At 43.3% G+C, this 18,096-nt stretch overlaps 1 protein-coding gene across 1 annotated transcript in view; it reads left to right on the top strand.

Annotated features, from left to right (window-relative positions):
• Positions 1–18,096, top strand: part of ITGBL1 (integrin subunit beta like 1) — a 261,334-nt gene that overhangs the window by 236,237 nt on the left and 7,001 nt on the right. The window contains exons 9-10 of the mRNA XM_075918746.2: positions 11,412–11,558; positions 17,318–17,431. Of these exons, the coding sequence (XP_075774861.1) occupies positions 11,412–11,558; positions 17,318–17,431 (261 nt within the window). The remainder of the gene's footprint in view (positions 1–11,411; positions 11,559–17,317; positions 17,432–18,096) is intronic.

Here is an 18,096-nt window from a genome sequence, read left to right as displayed (position 1 = left end):
TGAGCTTTCGTGGGCACAACCCACTTCTTCAGATGACCCAGATTCTGTGCAAATTCTGTATTGTGGAATGGCACAGATTTTCAGCAGGAATAATTCACTGCACTGGGGTCAGGTTGCCACCTTGAGTGAAAATGGAGTCCAGTTAGCCCTAGTTGAAAGTACCACTAAACTTGGGAGACAGGATTTTGTGTGAAGTTGGGAGGGAAGTTATGGGCAATATCCAAGGAAGAACCTGGACTATCTTTGCAGGGGCAAGATTTTGGGGGCATATCCCTTAGTTATTAGTGCTATTATAAATCAAGCAGCTCTATGAATTCTTCCTCAGTGAATTGTGGGAGAATTTGCATGTTTTTTCTTGGCACATAGGGCAACTGTGGGAAAGGATTGGAGGACTAGCAGTATTGTGGAGTAGGTATGTAATGAATAAACATCTTTTACCCAACTTGAATTTAAAGCACCATAATGCACTAGCTGAGGGATTTTGATTATGGACTTGACTTGAGTTAGGGGCAACATTTTAATTATGATTCAAGTTAACTTTGCAGTGAAAACAAGTCCATATTCATAGTGCAGGAAGAAGTGTGTTTGCAAAGGGGTTACAGATCAGCCACAACACTGTTTTGAAACAAAACATTTGGCTAAGAATTTTGAATATGGCTGTTCTGTTGGAGTCCTGGAAGTTCTGTACTGCAGCTGTTTTGCTCTTCATTTCCAATTTCATTGTTCAGAAATGTACATCCTTGTAAATAAAAGAGCCGATCTCACCCTACTTCCTGTCTGTGCCAACTCACATTACTGCCAATCAGAATCTTGACCATCAGTCATGGCACTATTGTTGTGTTCTGAAGGAGGTGCTTAGATCTGTATAACCAATATACGAAAAAGGTTATAGAGCTTGGTAAGGAAAATTGTTGGAGTCTCACACCAAGTCCAAAACATAATATCATCACTAGGAGCCCCACAGGTGTTGCTGGACAGAACAGCTTCAACTTCATACCATAATTGATCAATTACACTCATGTGATAATAGCATAATATGACCTGTTTGAAGCTTAGACAACACGTGTTGCAGATGTTTCCCTTCATTTACAGCCATGGGTTCATTCCTGCTCTCTCCTTTCTACTCACTGGCAACACTGGCTTCCTCCATTTCTGTTCCCATACCACCGTTTGCCTCTGCAAACTCCACAGATTTCTTTTACTACATATGTTTTTTACCCTTCACAGCTCCACCACCTTCCATGTGAAACACACTGAGATCAGGTTAACAAAGCAAATTGCTTATTTGTCATTTTTAATTCCCTTCTTCAATCCTTTCCCCTTCCCATGGCATCCTCCCTCCCTCTCCTGGATATCTCCAAATATTTCAACATCGTCCCAGGTCACCTCCTCCCCATTCTCAGCATCTTTTTCTTTATTCACCTGTTTATTACTCTGAGATCGTCTTTTCTGTCTCTGGCTAATATCTCCACATATGCCCTTGTCCACTATCCTTTTTGGCCACTTAGTCTTTCACTCCTAGTCCTCTTTAATTTCTCCATCTTTAAGCACAAGAATGCGTTCATTTTCCTCATCCTCAAAAATCCATCCCTTGATCCCTAATTGTCACTTCTCCAGGTCCCTCTTCTCTTTTAAACTTATATAAAGATCCATTGAGAACTGATACCCCTCTTTGTCCTTCCTCCTTCAGACTGGTTTCCACCTCTGCACTCCACTGAAACTTTGGTTCTCAAGGTTTCAAGTAAATTCTTCCAGGCCAAATCTCAGGGAACTTACTCCGTTCATATTCTCCTTGTCCTCTCTATTGCCATTTGCACTCTCCTTCACCTTCCTTGACATCATATACCCCTTGAAACTTTGCTGGAATATTTTTCTTGGTTCTCTTATATTTTTGTATCCCTGTTCATTAATTCTATTCCCTAGCAGTCCCACTCTGGGAGATCATATAGGGCTGTACCCTTGATCTCATTCTTTTCACCTTCTGCACCATGTCCCTTAAATACTCTTATGCACTTACAAAATGTCAGCCATTATCTTTGTGCTGACAACTCACAACCCAGTCTCTTCTCCCTTGGTTTGTTCCTCCTTTGTCTAATCTTATATCTCCGTTAGTTTCATTGACAGTTATTTCTGGGATGTCTTGCTGAGCTCCTTATCTCCTTCCTCTGGCTCATCTCTCCACTGCTCTATTGACATGGGCAATACCATAACCTAGGCACTCACTGTCAGAAGACATGTGATACTGTGGTAAGAAAAATCATAGACCAGCCGAGAATGGAAAGCTAGACTGAGCAGAATCCGTTAAAGTCAGAGTGGTGGGCTTCTGAGCATGAGGAATGGAGACCCTGGTATTTCTAGATTAGATTCTTGCTGAAATGAGAAATGTGAATGACAATCTAAGTGATTTGAATAAAAATTGTCACTAGCGTTCTCTGACCAGCAGAGATTGATTAATAGCTTGCTTTCCAGACCAGCTGCCCGTGTTCCAGTAGGCAGACATAAGGGGAAGGAAGTGATAAATGAGGGTATAAATGATTGAGACCCCATTAACATGTTTCTTCATGATTAAAGTGAGTCACTCACTTAAAAAATTCACCTATCATTACAGTACCAGGAAGAAAGGCATGATGCCTTCATTCAGACAGAAGCTATAATAGGGCTTGTTATAAATTCCACATTGCTCTTTTATTAGGTACAGACTCCCATTCTAGGAACTGTGCCCTGGCACTGTCTCAGCATACTGGTCCCAGATGGGGTGGGTAATTACAACTTTTCTGAGACAGGTAAGTAGCATTCTAGGACCTGGTCTCTAATGTTTAGTTCCTGTCTGAGGATGGAGGTTTCCTGGCTCATGACGGGCTCACCAGTTGCAGCACAACTCTCATGCTCTTCTGCCCCATTATGGGTTTTTTTTCAGCTCACAACTGCAGTATGATCAGCATTGGCTGACCCATCTGGGTAGATTGATTATTAGCCTGTGCTTTATGCTGTCCTTCAGGGTAGAGGGCGAACAGTGTTTATTAGTAACTAGCAGAAATACCCAGCGTTGCCAGGGGAAAATATAGTAAAAGGTGTGATGAATGAATTATATCAATGACATTAACAGCATATTTTATTGGAAATACTTTTCTCTTATATATGACTTTAAGAAATTAACATAGCTAGTGATGTGCTTACAAAACACATTTACATGTAACTCATTTCTTGCTAATAAAAGGTGTGGTGAATGAAATTATGTTAACATAATATATTTTATTGAAATGCTTTTTCTTGTATCATAGCAAAAGGATCTTGTAGTTGTAGTTTGTGACATGCTTAACATAAGAGTCCAGCAAATGCCTATGATCAAGCACTACTAAAAGCTATTTAGTGGCCCAACTGGGACTCTGGGGGCCCAATTGGGGCTCCGGGGGACCCGATTTTGAGCTATAACCAATCCAGTTATTGAACTTAGGAAATCAGTAGTATTTGTGCAAAATTTTGTGTTTCTATGATCAGGTGCTACTGAAATCTAATTATCAGTGCGCCTAATTGGTGCTCTGGGGGAACTGTGTACCTCCGTCATGCTGTTTGAGTTATGTTCAGTGGTCTGTACTTCAAATGAGGCATTGCCTATGGCAGTGTGATGTTTCGGTTTGAGTTAAGAGGGACCATTGGTCTCCCATTTTGGACCTTTCCATCACCTTCTAGGAGCAACCTAGATCCCTGGTTACTCCAAACACGACAACACCAACAATAATGAGCCAACTCATGGACTGTCTAAATCAGCAGAATGCATTGACAGGCCTGATCTTCTCAACTAATCAAATTCCTTTGATGGAATCTCCTCTGTTTGCGGGGACCATGGCACAGCATAGTAGTGTTTTGACACTAAAGGTGGTAAGTACCAGAAGTGAAATGGATGCTCCAGCATGTCGTATTCTGTGTCCTTTTATCATACTCCAGTTTGGTTCCTCTGATGCAGCTAAAGCTCTTCTCAGGATTTCTGCTTGTGTTGAAACCTGCACAGGAGGGGCAGTACGGCCAGTGTCAAGACATAGGAACTATGCCTTGAAACTTAAGGAAGTTATTGGGCACAAGGTTAACTGCTCTGCCGTGCTAGTAAGTCACACTGGGAACTCGTTGTATTTCATGAATAAATAGTTTAAAAAGTGGGTCCTCTCCCCAAATGGTAACAGGAGGGGGTTTTTAAACTTAACTGTAGGGGTATGGAGACATCTAGAAGTAAGTATCATATTGTGTCAGAAGTGAAGCAGTAAAAACAACGATCTCCTCCATGGTTTGAAGGCTTGAATGCTTGCATGAATCTGGAGTTAATGGAGAAATGTGATGAGTTGCTGTATGACAATGGGGGAAAAGATAGAGGCTAGTATAATAGAAGCCAATGTGATGGGTACAACACAATGTGCTCTCACTGCTCCACCAACATAACATTGTGTCTTTTCCTATTGATAATGAATGACATAGTAATCTGAAAGCATGGCGCTGTATATGGTGAAATAGATTTCTTAAGACTAAAGAGACTTTTCCAGTAAAGCAGGGATGAGCAATATTTTTCAATGGGGGGGCACTCCAAGATGTTGGCAAGTGGTCAAGGGCCACACTTCTGTGGAAGGAGTGCGGGAAATGGGACGGAGATTGGATGCAGAAGGGAACTTGGGGTAGGAGTCTGGGGTGCAAGAGGTGGTGTGAAGTCTGAGAAGGAGTTTGGGTGAAGGCGGAGTTTGTGATCTGGGGCAGCAGCTTGGGGTGCAGGGTCCAGGAGGGTGTATGGGTGTAGTCGAGGATTCTAGCCTGGGGAAGGGGCTCTAAGAGGGAGTGCAGATCCTGGGAGGGAGTTGTGACCTGGGAGAAGGAGGGAAAGGAGTACAGAGGGTTGGATGGTGACCTGGAGCAGGTAGTTGGAGAGGAGAGAGGGGATGGGGTGCCAGAGGCATGCTATGGCTGGGAGGTGCTTACCTAGGTGGCTCCTAGCCAGGAGCCCTGCAGGAACCTGAGGCAGGCTCTCTACTGAAGTCCCAGGCTGGTCAGCTGGCTGCTCCACATGGCTCTGCTCTGGGGGAAGAGGAGAGGGAGGGCAAGAGACTTCACATGCTGCCATTTCTAATCTCCTATTGGCTGGAAACTGGCAAATGGGAGCTGAGAGATTTTGCTGGGGGTGGGGTAGCACCCAAAGCCTCCCCTTTCTTCCCCAGCATCTAGAGCAGCCAGTTGTTTAAGGTGTGAGCTGCTCTTTGCCTAAGGGTCCCAGTGAGGTGGCCACGGGCTGAATCCGGTGCCGTGGCAGGTCGCACCTGACCTGCTGGCCACCTCTTGCCTACCCCTGCACTAAAGAAATACCTGTCTGGTAGGTAGAAGGCAGAGAATGGCCACATCAGCAAAACTATTGCACAAGTCCAATTAAAAAACAACAAAAACTCTTTCTAACCAAACCATAAGTTACAACACTTTTAACTGGACTTGTGCAGTATTTATGCAGATGTGATCATTTTCTGCCTTTTATAAACCACAGATAAGGTTCAGGCACAAGGAAGTCAATGTGAATTACACATTCAAAGTCTTGTGCTTGAAGGAGTACAAGTATTTGCACCTCCAAAAATAATTTTCCAGCAAGCAAGTCCTATTTAATGTATTGAATAATTAGTACTTCAATATTTGAAATATTTTAACATTCTAATCCAGATCTTGCTAAAGAAAAGCAAAGTCTAAAAGACAAAATTCCCTTGGAGAAACTTGGTCATAATGATAAAACATAGACTGGCAAGTTTTTCTGCAAAATCATCTGCTTTTGCAGAAAAACTTGCCAGCTGTCTACACTGGCCGCTTGAATTTCCACAAGAACACTGACAATCTCATGTAAGATCATCAGTGTTCTTGCGGAAATACTGTGCTGCTCTCGTTCGGGAAAAAGCCTTCTTGCGCAAATCATTTGCGCACGAGGGCCAGTGTAGACAGCACAGTACTGTTTTGCACAAAAAAGCCCCGATGGCTAAAATGGCGATCGGGGCTTTTTTGCACAAAATTGCGTCTAGATTGGCACAGACGCTTTTCCGCAAAAAGTGCTTTTGCGGAAAAGCATCTTTGCCAATCTAGATGCTCTTTTCCAAAAATGCTTTTAACGGAAAACTTTTCCGTTAAAAGCATTTCTGGAAAATCATGCCAGTGCAGACATAGCCACACTGCTATGGTTTAGATGGCAGAAGGATATGGGAAAAACAGATGGCTGTCACCTTTATCCTTCTATGGTATGTAGCACAAATCACGTTCTTACCAACTTCAAATGGAAGCTAAAATGTCACAACATTGTTTATTCTTAATGATTTACTGATACATACTGCTTTATATACACGTTAAACATATACAGACAAATTGATATTTGTGAAGGTGAGTGCAGAAACAACCATGAGTACCTTCGGGCCAGGTACCATGAAGTATGTGGGTATTGAGCATTTCACTTTGTACACTTAAGATGTATAATGAAGAAATAATCATTGTATGGTCTAGAGCACAAAGCATGGGCTGTGACCCCATTTTGATGGGGTTGCCTGTACAGAAGCCCTAGCCCAGAGGTCTACAGGCAAAGGGAGCCTGAAGATCCATCCAGCCCCCCAAGTTCCCAGGTGGCCCAGGGTCAGAGGCTGAAGCCACAGCCAGCCTGCATCACCCCTGGAGGCTGAAGCCCCATCCAGTCAACATCTCCTGAGGCAGCTGAAGCCTCAGCCTGCAACTATGCCTAAGACTCCCTGGGCAGGGCTTCAAGCCCAAGCAGTTTAGTTTGGCCTCCTCCTCATGTGCTTGCAGCTCTGTATTTGCCCTGGTTTTCATCCCCTGCAGGTCCCCTGCCTCATTTCCGGTATTGAGGTACTTGGCAGCCCACTCAGTACATGCACTGAAACCATTTTGAAAAGTTGATATAGAAGTAATTTTAACAATGAACCATTTTCTGAGGAAAAGTGAAGAAAGTGGGAGTAATGAAGAGGAGTCAATTGCCAGATGCAGCAAAGGATGGGCGGACAAGGATTCAGTAATAAAAAGCCAAGAATCCACGAATATGATTCAAAATATTTGGAATATGGATTTACATAAGTGTGAGGTGAAATGTTTGCAGAGGAGGGTTTAAAGCCATCTCAAATGTTGCAGAACTTGAAGACATGGGCCCAATCGTCTTTTTAAAAAAAGATGTTCGTTTGTTTTTCTAGTGAGAGCTAAAGGGTCAGACATCAGTACTGAGAGAGGCAGGTAAAGTAAGTGAGAGAGCTCTTGAGGCATCTTTTGCTGCAGTGTACTGTATAGTTAAAATTGTGATGCCACATGCAATTGGAGAAACATTTTTTACCCCAAGAAAGTGGGGCAAGGTGCATTGACTCAACTTGATTCGATTCCTGTCTCTAACATAACTGTTGCCAGACACGTTCACAATATGGCAAATGATGTGAGTGAAAAGGAGATTGTTTCATCAATTTAAACAGGGGGAAAAGACTTTGCTTGATTTTGGCAATTGGTACTGCTCAGCTTCTGACACGCATACAATTTGAGAATGACCAAAAATTCCGAGAAGGATTTCTGTTCTGCAAGCCATTATCATAATGTGGTGCAGGGGAACAGCTCTTTGCATAAGTGACTTTGTCTCTGATTCTGGCTTGGAAAGGCAGCACTGTGCAGGAATTTGCAGTGACAGTGTTCTCACAATGACTTGAAAAAACAGCAGGCTAGTCACCCAAGGGCAGACTTCAAGCAGTTTGGGCTCACTGTATTATACACAGGCAAGCCCCAGTTGCAAAGAAATGCCACCCACTGTAAAATGAGTTCTTGAGGAAGCTGTTTGAAGAATCCACGTCATCGAAAGTAGCGCAACAAGTGTATGTCTAGAGCTTTGTGTGATGAAATGGGAGCTGAGCACCACCAGTTACTTTACTGCACAGCATTTCAGTGTCTGTCTCAAGGAAAGGTTCCCAATCATTTGTTGAGCTGAGCTCAGGGAGGAAATAATTCCCATTGGCCAAAAAGTTTGCAGATATCAAGTGGCTTACTTTGCTAGCTTACGTGGCAGACATTTTTGAATGCCTAAATGTGTTGCATGCTTCTCTTCAAGTACAAGACAATTCTGTCTTCTCTTTTGCAAAGAAATTGAAAGTTGGATCACAAATCTTTCCTTGTGGTGTGCTCATATGGACAGTGGCAGTTCGGATGCAGTTTGTTACTGGATAACTTTGGAATGCAAGTGCCTTGCCAAAACATGACCTGCAACCCATTATTATCAGTCACCTGAAAAGGCTTAAGTTGCAGTTTTGGGAGTGCTTTCCTGAAAAGGATCAGAAAACAGAGGTGTGGATTAATGCAGAAGGAATTCCAAGTGCTGTTATGTCACTTCCATTAAAGAAACATTAATGGAGCTTTCCTGTGATGAGACATTGATGCTGAGATTTTCTGAACAATCTCTTGCTAATGTCTGGATTTCTGTGCATGTCACCTGCAGCTTTGAAAGCCCTCATGCCATTTTCTTCCACCTACCTGTGTGAAGCCAGTGTATCAGAACTGACTTTAATGAAAAACAAATATAAATCTCATTTTACTATTGAAGATGATCTCCAGCTTTGCCTCAGCCACCCAGAATCCCCTTCAAGGATTTGTGCTCATCAATGAAAGGTGACCCCTCATTTATTTTTATGCAAATTTACTTTTTACTGCTGGATATAAAGATTGTCTTGTAAATTAAAGTATTTCATTGATATGACATGTCATGCATTTTTTATTTAAAATATTAGCTATTCTGAGTAACACAGGGCACTGGGGTTGTGCAATAATCTCTCTTGTCAGAAGGGGGTCACTGTGCAATGAAGTTGCTAGACTAGTAGCTGTTACATACCTAGATTTCAAATAGAAACATGAGTAGCTTGATGTCTGTGAATAAGAACAGCTCCAAAAATTAACAAAGAAGTTGGTTATCAGTAAAGAGCTGAGGAAATCCATTTTACATGGTTTGTCTCCCCTTTGGGTCTTTCTCCCATGCTACTTCAAAATTTATCATGTTACGCTGCATCGTTACCTTGGGATCTGTGCCCAAATTAGCAACATAAAAGTGCTGGTATTTCTCTCCTTTTCCCACCAACCCACAGAGAGGTCCTCGCACAAGTTCCCTTTGCCCAGACCTCCAACACAATCAGTCCTAAGCCCTTCCTTTTCATCTCCTTTGCCCTTATAATAGTTGTGTTATAATAATTGCTGATAGTGTGCACCCTCCATCTTCAAAGCCCTGCAAATGTATAAGTTAAGGAATTCCCTTTTCCTCCACAGAAAGGCCGGGAGGTCTAGAAATGTGAATACATTCAATATAATGTACTAAGCTTTCGGCTTTGTGGCATTTCTTTCTTCCTTGCATTATTCTCCATTTCTTTAGGTCTTTCTCATCATCTGCCTGCTTTCAGGTTTTCCTATTTGTTGCTCCCTTTCCTTTTCTGGCTTGTGCTCTCAGTTTTCTATTCACCTGTCTGTCACTTCTTTCTCTTCCCCCTTGGCCCTGAATAAATCACTCTGCCCAGTTCTGCTGCTCCCTTTCTTTCACTCTTTTCGTGGTCTAGGCACTTGCTCTCACACATTTCAGTGTATTTCCCTCACTTGCTTGTCCTGTTATTTACCAGGCCTCGTTTTCCATCCGTTCATTGGCTGTACTGATTGTCTCCCTATTTGCTTTACATGTTCCCTCCTTTCCTACCTTTTAACCTTTCTTCTGTCCAGCTCTTTCTCTTCCCTATATCCTTTGTGCTTCTGGTTAATCAGCCCCTTCCAAATTATATATCTAGGGGCCCCACCAAATTCATGACTATGAAAAATACATCATCGGTCATGAAATCTCATCTCCCCCTGTGAAATCTGGCATTTTGAGTGCTTTTACCCTATGCTATACAGAGTTCACAGGGGAGACCAGCATTTCTCAAATAGAGGTTCTAAACTAAAAGGGAGTTACAGGGAAGGTGGCAAGGTTATTTTAAGGGGGGTTCCTCATATTGCCACCCTTAGGTATGCATTGCCTGCAGAGCAGAAAGTCAGGTGTTGGCCAAGCATCCAGCTCTGAAAACAGCTTCCCACCACCAGTAGAGCAGGAATAAGGGTGGCAATACCATACCATTCCCCTTTACTTCTACACTGCTACCTTCAGAGCTAGATGGTCACAGCATGGCAGCTGCTGACGGAGGGCCCAGCTCTGTAGGCAGCAGTGCAGAAGTAAAGGTGGCAATACCATTCCAGGCCATCCTTTCTTTTACGGTGCTGCTGGAGGTGACTCTACCTTCAGAGCTGGGCTCCTGGCCCTGCTTTGAAGACAGTGCTGCTGCCACAGTAGTGCAGAAGTAAGGATAGCAGTTCCGCAACCTCCCTGAAATAATCTTCTGAGCCCCAAGCTCCCCTTTTGGGCCAGGACTCCTACAATTATAGCACCAGGAAAATTCAGATTTAAATAATTGAAATCATGAAATTTATGATTTTTAAAAACCTATAACCATGAAATCAACCCAAAATACCTTGTGAATTTGGTAGGACCCTTTCAGTTCTAATGTTCTATGATTCTATCCCAAGGAATCCATAGTGGATTCCTGTTCTGCCTTGCACCCTTCCTCTGCATGCCCTCTGACATTAGGATTCTGCCTTAATGCCTACATTCAGGCCCCTCTGTGCTTACAAAAGGCATCCTTTGTGTTATTTTGCCATTTGCTCCTTATCTTTGCTGTAACAAGACAGTGTGAGGTACTGTAATTGCAGTAGCACAAGTGGCATCTCCCAGACTTTGCACCGGGATGCCTGTCAGTGGTGGAGGTCGGTAATGATGGGCTTAGTGTGAGTTAACAATGTGGAAGTTATGACTGAGGAGAAGTCTGTGCCCACTGCTCTCCTCAGGAAAGCACTTCTCAAAAGTTTGACAAAAGGCAAAAAACTCCAAACTCCAGCTTTCTGGCTGCCTTCACCTTCCTCCTGTCTCTGACCAGCTATCATCCTACTCTCTCACTCTCCTAAGCCAGCAATCTCATAGTTATCTACCTCAACACCCTTTCAAGTCCCACCCTTTGCTTTAAGATCTGTGGAATGTAGGGAAAGAAGCCACAGGAGGCGGAGGGGGGCAAGGGCTTTTCAAGGGAGAAGAGCTGGGGACAGGGTGTCTAGAAGCCACAGCCCAGTCATTCTGTACATTACTGGGCCACCTTGCCTAGCACAAGGCCAGGACGGCCAAAGATGGTACTGCTTCCTGTCTCATGGGCATGCCTTACCAGCATAGTCTGACCCAGAATGAGCCCTGTCTGAGGGTTCAGTTAAGCAATTCCATGCTGATCTGACTAAAAGGATCGATAGTTGCCTCCACTACAAAATTAGGTAATTTCTCCTGCCTCTGTAACATGCTTGTTCCCCTGCTGTCATTGCAGGCCGTGGCCTCTGTTCTTGCGGGCGATGCATTTGTGAGGACGGATGGTTTGGAAAGTTGTGTCAACATCCAAGAAAGTGCAATATGACAGAAGATGAGAGCAAAAGCTTTTGTGAATCAGCCAACGGCGTATTGTGCTCAGGAAAGGGTAAGCAAAGCACTGGTAGCTGAGCTACCCTGCATCACTCTTCTGGAAGATTAAAAATGTATGGGCGTGGGCTGTTGTTTAGTAACACTTTCTTCTAAGGTCACCCATTGTTCGAGGGCTGTTATAACTGGCTTCATAATGCTCCTAACCTTGTTATCACACCCACTGTGTCGAACACCCACTATATGCAAAAGCATTTAACTGCTCTCATCCCCGGTGCAATTTGCTAACAGCATGGGATTTCGCAGAGCTGTTTATTTGTCTGTGCCTGTCGTGGGTAGTTGTAGTCTGTGACTAAATTATGCTATTTGATTGAGCACTGCTGAGTGGCAAGGGCTGCCTGTGGCACTGTGGTGATAATAAAGGCAGGCATAGTGCTTCACAGAGCACTGTGGGGTACATTTTGAACAGCAGCACTTGCTATGCTTGTTCAGAAATCTCTCTCTCTCACACACACACACACACACACACACACACACACACACACACACACACACCCCACCTAGCTGTCTCCACATCCCATGCGAGGGGGAAGCAAGACTTTGGAAATACCCACAAGCTCCCTTTTAAAACTTTTAAAACATTATCTACACTGTTTGCTTTTCCCCCCAAATCTCCAGCTGGAAGTCCAGGCTGTCTTTATATGAATCCAGCTGTACAGGTTTGGCATCGAGAGAGAAGTGATTATCAGATGCTTCTGAAATACAGTGAAACTAAGCTTGTTCAGGGTGTTCAATTTATTTCACTGGAAAGAGGGGTTTTGGCTTGCTACAGTGCAAAGCACCTACTTAAAAATACACCTCACACATACACATTACAGCTGAACAATGGGGGAGATGAAACATGGTTCCCATCAGATCTCCTGCTTTCCCTGAAGCTGGAGCTTGCAAGGGCTGGGGAGTGGGAGGCTGAACCAACCTCTTGCATAAGCTACAGCAGCCAGTACCAATTTAGGCCAACTGCAATGGTATCCAGGGGCCGATGTTGCTGGTGCTGGAGTGACTCCACCTGCTCCTGTCATGCCACTCCTTCTCCCATCCCTCCCCTGTGCAGACAGGGAGCAGGAGCAGCTGGCTGTAAGCTAGCTGGGGGCATTCCTTGGCATCAATTAACAACCAGTTTTAAGTTAGTGCAAAAGGAATGTAAATAGACTAAAGAGCTGGCTGGGTGTGTGTGTGTGTGTGTGTGTACGTACACACCTCCTGGCTGCTCTGAGAACTAGCTCCTCCCCTTTCTGTTGCTTATTGGTGCACTCGGCTGCCTGCCCCCTTCTGTGACTCAGGGTGCTCTCTCTTTGTGACTTGGCTTCCTGGCCAGCTTGCTGTGTGTTTTCCCTTCCAGAGATTATCAAAGCCTGTCCGTCCAAAATGGCAGTCTTCTTCCCCGCTCCCACTGTCCTGACTCTTCTACTTCCCCAGTAGCTGGTAGGGGAACCTGGGTCCATCCTTTACTTTGGGTTCTACCTTAGGGACTGTCCAACCAGCAGCCAGTGTCTGCAACATCCTGACTTGCTGTTGTGTTTCAGAGTCTTTGCCTATTCCACCTCTCAGGCTTTCATTCCACCGCGTTCTGGGGAAACCTTTCCTTCAGGGCTGGATCCCCAAGGATTTCTATGCTCCCCTGGGGTTTCTTCCCTTCCTACTCTAGTGCCCAGAGAGTGTCTGAAGACTCCCTCCCTTCCCCACCATAGGCTTCCTGGCTTGATACTGGTTGTGCCTGTTTTTTCTCAGCAGGGCTTCGCCATCACTGTGGGGTCACGTAGGCCATCTAATTCCTCTCATTTGTGGTGTGCAGCAGCACAGCTTCATGGGTGATTAATCAGCCCCGCCCAGTCAGAGGCTCAGGGCTCCATGCAAGGAGCTGACTGACTGAGTGGGGCTGATTAATCACCCGTGAAGCTGTGCTGCTGCACATCTTAGAGGGAACACTAGTTGTGGCCTGTGCATGTAATTGACTCCCTTGCCAGGCTCATGTGAGAGGAACCCTCCATCACAGTTATGCTGTTTATTTTCCCTCACCGGCCCAATACTGTAGAAAATGAGGCCTTTCCACCCTTAAGCAAGCTGCTGAAGGAGGAATTGAAACAATTTCACCATTATTTTTATCAAACATGTGTGTCTTCACCTTGAAATGTGTACAGGAGACCAGTGATCTCATGGATTTATTCCATTTTAACCAGAGACTAAAATTCTTCTCTGCAGAGATGTGGGCTGAGGGTGATTATTATTGGAAATAGTTCAGGTGAACTGAAATGATTAAAAAAACCCAGAAAGCTTGTTATGAGCCTTAATAAGTGTGAACAAAAAAAATTGTAATTTTCCAGGCAAAACAGTTGAGCAGCTAGTCCTTATTCCCAAGCTCCAGCTCCTGCTCTGAGACCACCTTAGCCTGATCATACAGTCTGACCCTGCAGCTTGAACCTGTTTGTTTGGGGTCAGATCTTCACATCTTGCCAAACTGCATTTAGCATAGAGCCAGGGAGTGGACAGACAAGAAGATATAATGTTGATGCTGGGGCTGGGCAGATTGTGGTCTGCCATGTAAGTTGGAGTCGCCTGATGGTTGCTGTAAGTTTTACCCAGCTGTTTAGGGACAAAAATTTTAAATCTGCTTGCCTAAGGCCTCTAAATGGCTATTTAGGCAACAAGTATAACTCCAACGGGTAGAACTAAATCTGGCACTTGCTGCATGAGCCTGTACAGCTGGTGCGAAAAGCCAGCTGCCTTTCAGCTAACGCTGTAGAGCAAACTCATTGGCTACGTCTAGACTGGCATGATTTTCTGCAAATTCTTTTAACGGAAAAGTTTTTCTGTTATAAGCATTTGTGGAAAAGAGCGTTTAGATTGGCATGGATGCTTTTGCGCAAAAGCACATTTTGTGGAAAAGCATCCGTGCCAATCTAGATGTGGTTTTGCTCAAGAAAGCCCCGATCGCCATTTTCGCGATCAGGGCTTTTTTTGCGCAAAACAATACCGCGTTGTCTACAGTGGCCCTTTTGTGCAAAAACATTTCTGGAAAAGGATTTTTGCCCGAACGGGAACGCCAAAGCATTTGCGCAAGAAGCACTGATTTCAGACAGTAGAACGTCAGTGCTTTTGCGCAAAATCAAGTGGCCAGTGTAGACAGCTGGCAAGTTTTTGCACAGAAGTGGCCATTTTTGCAGTCTAGACGCAGCCATTCTGTCCCTGTGTAAGTGGTCTAAGTGCCATGCGGTGGGACACCAGTAGGTATGTGGGTTACACAAACGAGATTTTTTTTTTGTTCAGACATGGTTTTGATTTAAGAGCACAACTCCCACTGAAAGACTGAGCGCCAGTGGAGGCTGTGTGCCAGTCACACTGAATATGTCTACACATAGAACGGATACCATTTTAACTATAAATTATGTAATAATATAGTTAAAACAGGACATCCTGCTAGTGTAGAAGTCGTCATATCTGTCTAATGGTGTTTATACTGGTGTAGCTTATTCTGTTATGGGATGGTGAATAACTATGCTGCTATTGCCAGTATAAACCACACTAGGGGGTTTTCTGCTATAACTAAATCAATCAAAATAAAGTCACCCTCCCCCCAGTGGAAATAGTTTTACCAGGAGATAAAGCTTATGAGTGTAGCCCTGGCCATAGGCACATCTGCAAATTTTCCCCCTTCATACAGATTTGGGACCTTAACCGTAGACACCTACAGGAACAGTGGGTATAATAGGCGGGGGAAAGCATTGCCTTCCCAAACCACCAGCCTGGCCCCACCCATTCTCTGACCCCAGAACACCTACTGTAAGGCCGAACACTGAGAGAGTTCCCTACATGCCAGTTAGTTGTGAAAGAACTGCCTAGTCAGTAGTCCATGCGCTAGTGAGTACCTATATTCCTAGGTATTAAATGTTTCCAGGAATGATGGCCAAGATTTTACAAAAGTGACAACTGATGGGGGGCGGGGGAGGAGAATGCCTCAGTGTTTAGATGTTCAACTCATGATACTCGTTTTCAGAAGATGACTGTTTAGAATTGTCTAAAAATGAGTCCTCTTTCATGTACATCAAATAGGACACCCAATTACTAGTCACTTTTCAATATCTTGGCTCACCGCTTGTAGTAAATATTCTCACCAGGGAAAACAGAAATACCCACCGTGCTGCTGCTTCATCAGAAATAGCTGGAGGGCAGCAGATGGTTGCTGTGACTTATGCAGAACTGAGGTTAGTCAGGGAGACAAAAAGGATCTGGCCAGAATTACAACAAAAACTACCCTAACTAATTATCCTATTTTAAATTAAAGTGTAGAGGCTCCCAAGGCATCATGCTATCTGTGTGCAGGAAAGAGTTTAGTAACATACTGAAACATTATGGAAGCTGAATTTTTAAAGTTCTGGTTACATGTTACATTTACAGTATTATGTTGCCTTTAATAAGCCTTGGTTAGCAGTGTTTCTTGCTAAAATGTACAGTTGTTTGGCTCTTTTTGGCATCAACATGTGCAGCTGTTGGTGTTTTGGAGCTGATGTGGAAATAGAAACACTTGGCTTAAATCAGGCTCAATAACATAATGAAATATAAGATGAGTCAGTACATTGATCTTGAAATTCCCTTACTGTATGTGATTTCCTTCATGGCATCTTCATGCAATGAATATTTTACCCTTGGAACGAAAGTTAGTTTTTCCCTATTCCCACGGCATAATAGGTAGCATGTTAAATAAATGAATGATAAATGCATGCTAAATCTGTTCCCAAGTCCTATTTGTATATTACAATATGTTGTAATTTAAGACCACTTACCCCTACAATAATGCAGTAAATTAACTCTGATCAGCCTAAAGTAAATCAGTGATTGTTACATTTTAAAGAGGGTCAATACCAGTGCTACTCTGAAGATTTTAATGAATAGAAATTGGTTCAACTGATACATAGCACTGGGTTTGTTGTGGAGATTTTTCTGGGGAATGTTCTACAATTACACAGCTCAACATTTTAAAGGAAAGGTTCCACTTTGAGTTTTGACCGTGGACCTAAACTTAATGGAAAGATGCAAAATTGACTGCAATCGATTTTTAGCTCAGGCTCTGTGTAGATTTCTGTGAATTAAGTAACTTTGTCTAAGTTATATTGCATATTCTCTGGGGCAGGATCACGTGTTTCTCTATTTTGTGTTGGTGACACATGTTGGTGACTCCCTATTAGAATACAGAAAGGCTCTTGAAACTTAAGTGGGATTTTACAAAAGCGTCCAAGTAACTTGGGAGCATATCTTATTGAAAGTCAATGTAGCCTATATTCCTAAAGCACTTAGGCTTTTTGAAAATCCAACCTGTAGGAATCCAAAACAAATGGAAAACAAAGGTCAGAGACTAGCAAAGTGCTGTATGTATGCCTGAAGCACCTTGGGCCATTTTTCATCCTGATGCAATGTTATTGACTTCAGTAAGGTTGGAACAGGCATGATTTTGGCTCATCTAGCCACAAAGCAGAACAGCTCCAGGAGAAGTAGCCTTGATTGTGGAGCTCTGGAAGAAAAGGGAAACCTCTAAATGTGAGTGCTGAATAAATAAAGGCAGAAATCAAGGCATTACATAGAATACCGCTTTATACTCAGGCTGACCGCTAAAGGATCATTCTATTCAATAAGCTTTTATCTTGATTATCTTCTTTTAGACAATAGCTTGTTAGATGGTAATTGTTCATGTGTCTGAGCTGTTATTTCCCAGCCTGAAAAGTGATGGTGCCCTATGATTGCAAGTAATAATCTTTGTAATTTCAGGTTCCTGTCACTGTGGAAAGTGCATATGTTCACCCCAGGAATGGTACATTTCAGGGGAATTTTGTGAATGTGATGACCGAGACTGTGACAAACATGATGGTCTCATTTGCACAGGTGCAGTACCAACTAATCCTTAATTGCTCTGAGAGCAGAGTATGCATGAATGCTAAGTTAGACACAACCCAGCAAATTCTCTTTGTTCATTGATGGAAAGGAGGAGCAGTTTCCTATTATTAAAATCATTTTAGCTGTTAAGAGCGTGTTGCTTTGTGCTGTGATGTGTAATCAGTTTAACATTTTGCAAGGAAAACTGAAATCCTAAGCATAAAGACCAATAATTAAATCCCTTGTGAGATTCATCCAAAAAGGGAAATGCTTTGTCTACCACCTGTCCCTGTACGGAAATGAACATGTTTGAGAAGGTAGTGATTCAGTTGTTTCTGTTGCTAGAACCATCTTTACCTCATTTTCTATGATATATGTAATGCATTTACAAACCATTTAGTCTGGTAACTCTTAGTAATGCAGCAGGAGCAGGTGCTTATATTATAATGAGGGGAATAGTCTTGTACCGGGAAGCAGAGATGATTAAGTTTTTATGACGTGTTGGATGCTGACTAAAGTCTTTTGTACCTATCTCAGGGTTTAGATGGCAGATGCAAAGGGAAATGGGTAGATTGCAAACACTTGCTTTTAACAGAGAAGGGAGTAAGAAATCTAGTGACAGCTAGAACATGTGATCTGTTCCATTATCTTGCTATGCATTCTATGATGAAAAT

Source organism: Pelodiscus sinensis, chromosome 1 (assembly GCF_052426305.1).
Source record: "Pelodiscus sinensis isolate ZL-2025 chromosome 1, ASM5242630v1, whole genome shotgun sequence".
In the NCBI taxonomy this organism is placed as follows: domain Eukaryota; kingdom Metazoa; phylum Chordata; order Testudines; family Trionychidae; genus Pelodiscus; species Pelodiscus sinensis.
The sequence above is the reverse complement of the archived record's forward strand: the minus strand, read 5'-3'. Positions and strand labels throughout refer to the sequence as shown.